The following is a 6,000-nucleotide window of genomic DNA, read 5'->3' on the forward strand; positions in this document are numbered from 1 at the left end:
TGAAAAAAAAAGCAAGGGGTCTGGGCCAGCAGTGTTCTTAAGTGCTGAGACCACAGCCCCAGGAGAGCAGCTGTAATTCAGGCCTACTTGAGCCACCATTGCAGCCAGTTTTCTACTTCCAGGGGGTAGAATAACAGATTGCTCCTATTCATGACTTTTGAATAGAAAACAAGCTCCAGCAACTTCAATGAAGAATTCTCAGCTATATCCTGATAAGGACCCTCCATAACTTTTGGCTTCCTGTGCTCTTGGGCGGATCACTTAATAGCTTAATCACTTAATATGCCCGTTTCCTAAACTTTAGAATGTGGGAAATTGGATTAGGTGGTCCCTTAAGTTCTATGATTCTATTCCCCTTCCCATTCCTTAGCTCCACCTTAACTATTTCCCCAATTCCCAGTCCCTCTTCACCTTTTACTCTCAAGGCATTCTCTCCCTTATATTGTTCCGCCACCCAAGAGATCATGTATGGGAGGAGCAAGGCCACTGGATTCTGTGCTCTGGGCAACATGATTATCAAGTAAATGTACCAATAACACTGTTCTCCTCTACTCCCCTTCCAGCTCCTACTCTGTTACTTGAAGTTGAGAGAATGTCCAACTTTTCTATTTGTATCCCCAATGCTTAGCATATCACATAGTAATTAATTTTCCCCCCATACATTCAATGATGCCAAATTTTGTTTCTAATGATATTTTTACCATTCCCAGCCTCTCCTGTCACAACTACCTTTAGTTCAAGCCTTCATCTCTTCTCTACATATTGAAATGTTCTGAATGTTCTCCATATTTCCTATTTTCAGATTATCCTGTAAGTCATTTTGCTCATTTTATTAAGATAAATGTACCATCACAGCATTCAAAAAACTTCTGCCATTCCCCAATATTTAGATCCTGACTGAAATTCAAATTCCAAATAACGAGCACAAGGCTGTGTATGTAGTAGGCACTTACAAATATATGATTTACTAACAGAGGCTTAATAAGATGATTTTTACACCAGATATATCAAAACTAGAACAAACTTATTTCATAGCTTTATTCCATATTTATAACAATACAATAAACTATCAGGTTGTACGGAGATTTCTTCTACAATCACAAAATATTCACTTAACCATTCCTCTTCAGGAAAAATGATCCTCTACCTCTATATACCATCCTTCAGCTTTATCTTGACCTTAATTTTTTTTTTTTAAATACCGGGAGCAATCTGATGAATTAATCATCAGGGTATCCAAGCCATGTCCCCCTTGCCTCTTTATTAAAACAGAGAGAATATGTCGTGATGAAAATGTGTGGTTTTTCCATTCCACCTATAACCTATTACAAAAGTGTTATTCTGCAAGCATTTAGGTAAGAAAAAGGTAAACAACAAAACCCACAGTTTTTCTTTAAAAAATCCAAGCTTATAATAAGGGCATTCATTAGTCAGTAAGTAATAAGTGAACAAGGCTTAATAATGGCCACTTGCTTTTTCTTCTAAACAACAAATGCTTTTTAAAATCAGTAGCACAGGTGAATATGAAGTGGACTTTAAAACCTTTTCAGATTCTTACAGTGAACACTTCTGATTTTATGACTAATTACTGAAGTGTTATGACACACAAAATTCTAACCAATGAATGGAATTCATCTTTACAGGTTATTTTCTGTCCCTAGTATTTGTGAGGAATTGAGATATTGTTACTATCCAAATCCTCCAGTATATTAAAAAGTGGCAGTAGTTACTGTCAATCAATTTCAGCTGCTTTTTACAGTAGATTCTTAGGTATAGTTGTCAATCACGGAAACATAGCAACGACAGACATCTAAATACAAAAAGCTCGAATTTTTTTGTCTGTTTTAAAAATATGGTCAACATACCATTTATTTCTTATTAGTACAACAGTAATTTTGTGCTGAGAATTACAAACCATAGACTCTAGGTGTTTACTTCACAAAGAGAGTCTACTAAGAGTTGAAAAAATTAATACATTTCTTAAAAAAAACTCACAGCAATTTGTTATTAAACTGAAACTACTACAAAAGGAACAAATGACAAAAAATGCACTAAAAATTTTTAAAATTTTAGCCAAGAGTAGTCAGAATTTCAGTTTACTAATTTTACACATTTTTTATCATATATTATGAGCTACCACATACAGGAAATCAAAAACTAAATCACCTTGAAACCTAACTAAACTGCATATTCTAGGAATACAAGCTTTGTAATTAAAAAATGTTTGCACACAGTAGTTAGTTGAGAAAAGCTGTTCATTCACCTCTTGGCTTGTAAAAAACATTTTCCAGAATTCACTCTAAATGATTAACAAAACCTATAGGGGGGGAAAAGAAAAGAAATACTGTTAACACATTTTTACTTAAAGAACCTCTAAGTGTTAATGTAGAATCAGAACACATATTATCAACTGCATTGTTTTCAAAAGGATCTATATACAGACTTGCTAAAAGCACACTTATTTCCTCACTGCAAATAAAGAATTCTACAAAAGAATAAAAATAATTGCTGCGACTATAAATTAAAAAGCAACCTGATTTTTTTTTTCCTCTTTCTCTCTCCCATCTGATTTCCATACAAGTGGAAGGAGCCTTAAAGGCCATCTAGTTCAAATGCTTCATTTTACAATGTGTATATATGACAATGTAACAAATAGCATCCCTGGGTTGTTGTAAAGATTGAACAAAATATTTGTAAAAAGATTTAGCACAATTTCTGGCACAACATAGGCTTTATATATTTATTAGCTGCTTTTATAATTATCATTTAAATGTGAGTACCCCAAGTCAAAATAATAAGTAGCAGAACCAGGATTTAACCCAAGGTTCTCTGGTTCTGAATCCAGTTCTTTTTATTAATTGCTGTCATTTAAGTTTATTTCCTTTCCACAATTTCTTGAAGAAAAAAACTCAGTTAATTTAATAGGAATTCTTTTGTTTAAAGCAATGAAGAATCAGGTCCAGAGAAACTTATGACTAGATCATTTCCCAAAATGCTTCATTAATTAAAGAATAATTCCATGCTAAAGATAAAGCAACAAAGACAAATTAGACATTATTACACAGCAAAGCAATGGTCTAAATAAAAATAAATTGTAGTTCCAATTGCCTTCCATGATTGTTTAATTGATTATTTGATACTCTGCATTTTATAATCAGAGAATTTGCCAAAAGTAGATTGTATAATGGTATACTTTTTTTTTTGTTTTTGATATTTAAGTGATACTATCACTATCTGTAAATTTCACTTACCAGAAAGATTAAAATGCCAAAAACTATGGGAAAAGAGTTAAAACTATAAATTATTTTCTGAGCTGCAAAGATTAGAGCCTGAACAAGGATAAATGGAGAAAAGAAGCATAGGGGATAAGGTTTACAATTAATTACCCCATGACTTGAGGCAAAAAACGGCATAGTTAACAGTAACCATTGTTCTTTCAAGGTAAGATGTATATATTGTTAGAATTTCTGAAATCTGAATTTCTTAAGTGAAAGAATACCAAAAATCTGTCAAAATCAAATAAGAGGAAAAATAATATTAAAAATTTCAAAATTTTATCAAACATGCACAAAAATCAATCTCTTACCTTTAACTATTCCGTGTAGCAGGTACTTTGTTTTCCCCTTCTATTTCTTCCACCCCTGCTTGGGTCATAAGGTCAGCAATGTTTTTCTCCAGATCATCAATTCGACTGCTCATATCATCAAGTTCAAATGTTAAAGACAACACTCAGCAAAGTTGCTCTATCACTTTTATATCTTCTGTTCTACTCACACATTAAAGTATGTGGCCTCTTGCAAGTAAAATTAGAATTAAATTTAGGCTAACAGGAATAGACAATAACTTAGCCTGACCTTCCCAAAAGAGCAAAACCCAAAGAATAGGAGAGACTTGGCCTTCAAATGATATTCATGAGACATATCAGTTTACCCATCTCAAATTGTGCCTTCCTTTATGTTTCCTTTCCCATATTTTTTGTTCAGAGCCTGTGATTTCATTGGTGTGAAAACTATCTCCAGTGATGATAATCAAGAGTTTTTTGAGAGTTCCCTGAGCCCATAGTCACACAACCTGCTTGCAGGTATTCCTGCATCCAAAATCAGTCCTATATCCATTATTCTTCAATGGCTTAATAATTTTAGATACAAACACACACACATGTGACTATATATGTATGTCATCATATACATATATACCTACAGCTATAGTAGCTAATGAAGACTTATCTTCACAAGCCATAGAAATATTTGTATGTAACTTTAGCTACAGTTAGTAAAAGCTGATCTTGACAGGAGACACACACATTAGATGTTCCTGGGTTCAGGTCTGGGGATAAATTGAGAAGGGGTATACACAGCTTGACCTTTCTAAAAAAATTAAGGCCTCAGAATCTTTCCATCATTTATGTATCGTATCTCCTAGTCCCTTTACATACATACTAATGTCTTCTATCAAGTCTAGTTGCCAGCTCAGCAGAGTTCAGGTCAGAAAATTAATCCTAATTGAGCTGAGCAGGTGAATGAGCAATCTCGAAACCTACTTTACCATCATCCAATATTATGGGGGAGAGAAAGCCTAAAAATGGGAAAGGAGACAACTCTAAGGAGAAAGGATATTTCGTCCAATTATCTGGTCTGACATGGTCTGAAACTTGTCCTGCATCTGCTGCAGAAGTGTCTGAACCTACAAATAAAATAAAGAAATCCAAATTAGTGGTAGGGCAGAAGTTTGCTGGGAATAAAGGGGATCAAGTGGAGAGGATTAGCTGGGAAGGCTCTGAGCTGTTGGGTAAGGGGCAGGATTAATTGTGTAGCATCTCTGCGACATTGGGTAAGGGAGATGATGGGGGAGGGGAATGATAGTTGGGAAGCATCTCTGGGCTGTTGGATGAAGGGGATGCTGGGGGAGGGTTTGCTGGGATTTATTTCTGGGCTGTTGGGTAAGGGAGGGATAATGGGGGGAGGGTCAGCTGGGAAGCATCTCTGGGCTGTTGGATAAAAGGGATGCTGGGGGAAGGTTAGCTAGAATGAAGGGTAAGGGATGAGGGGGATGGGGAGAAAGGGCGGAGGCCAGACGGGGGAGGAGGGCCTGGGTTCTCTGGGCTCCACGGGTACACTCGGGGGAGCCCCCCAAGGTAACGCCGGGATCTGTTCCCGCCCCGCCCCCCTCTGCCCCGCCCCCCCCTCCGCGCCGCAGGACCCCCCACAATGACAGCGGGCCCGTGCGAGTCTCCGCATTAGGGGCGGCCCAGGGGTTGGAGAAAACGAGGCGCAGATAGGGAAGAGAGGCGGAAGCCCGACCGAACACAACCCCAGCCAAGCAACGGCCGCCTCGGCTACGGGCGCGGGGTGGGGGAGCCTGAGGGGGAGTCGCGCATCCAGGGCTGGGCGGGGACCGGGCGGAGGCCGCCGGGCTGCGAGGCCTCCGGCAGCGCGTTAGCTCCCCTCGGACGTCCGAAGCGACCTTTCCCGCCACCCGCCGCCCCAACCCCGGCCCTGGGTCCCACCACAGCGGTCAGGTCCTGTACAGTTTTGGGATCTGTCTCCGCCATGACGCCGGCTTCTGAGCGCACTCAGCTTCCCAATTCGTCTCCAAGGCCGGAGCGCGCCTGCGCCTTAGACCCGACACGCCGACCGAAGCGCGTGAGAGTAGCTCTGCGCCTGCCCCGGTGTCCTGGAGACCTGTGGGAAATGGAGTTTTTGTCGGTGGCGGGAAGTACTGCGCCAGAAGCGGGTGAGGAAAGGTTCGAAGGGGGCGGTCCACGAGTGCTGGCCCCGCCTCCGCCCGGCCAAGCTTCCTTCCTTCCTTCCTTCTTCCCTGTCTCTGTGACCCAACCTATCCCCACCGTTTCTCCAATCACAGAGTCCTGACCCCTGACCTCTCCCCCTCCCGTTTCTCCCCTTTGACCCCCCTTCCCTTCCCCAGGAAATCTTCCACTTCCTCCTTCCGTTCTAGCTGGGCAAGCCTATGCTGTTGTTTAAAGGGAACACCTTTCTTATT

General features: G+C 40.1%; 1 protein-coding gene across 1 annotated transcript; it reads right to left on the reverse strand.

Annotated features, from left to right (window-relative positions):
• Window positions 1–1,009: 1,009 nt before the first annotated feature.
• Window positions 1,010–5,745, reverse strand: HSBP1 (heat shock factor binding protein 1). Its single transcript, XM_031951291.1, has 4 exons — window positions 5,507–5,745; window positions 4,617–4,683; window positions 3,587–3,707; window positions 1,010–2,317 (listed from the first exon to the last, which is right to left on the reverse strand). Exons 1-3 carry the CDS (start codon window positions 5,549–5,551, stop codon window positions 3,589–3,591), a joined length of 231 nt encoding a protein of 76 aa, XP_031807151.1. The 5' UTR covers window positions 5,552–5,745; the 3' UTR covers window positions 1,010–2,317; window positions 3,587–3,588.
• Window positions 5,746–6,000: the final 255 nt, after the last annotated feature.

Source organism: Sarcophilus harrisii, chromosome 2 (assembly GCF_902635505.1).
Source record: "Sarcophilus harrisii chromosome 2, mSarHar1.11, whole genome shotgun sequence".
In the NCBI taxonomy this organism is placed as follows: Eukaryota; Metazoa; Chordata; class Mammalia; order Dasyuromorphia; family Dasyuridae; genus Sarcophilus; species Sarcophilus harrisii.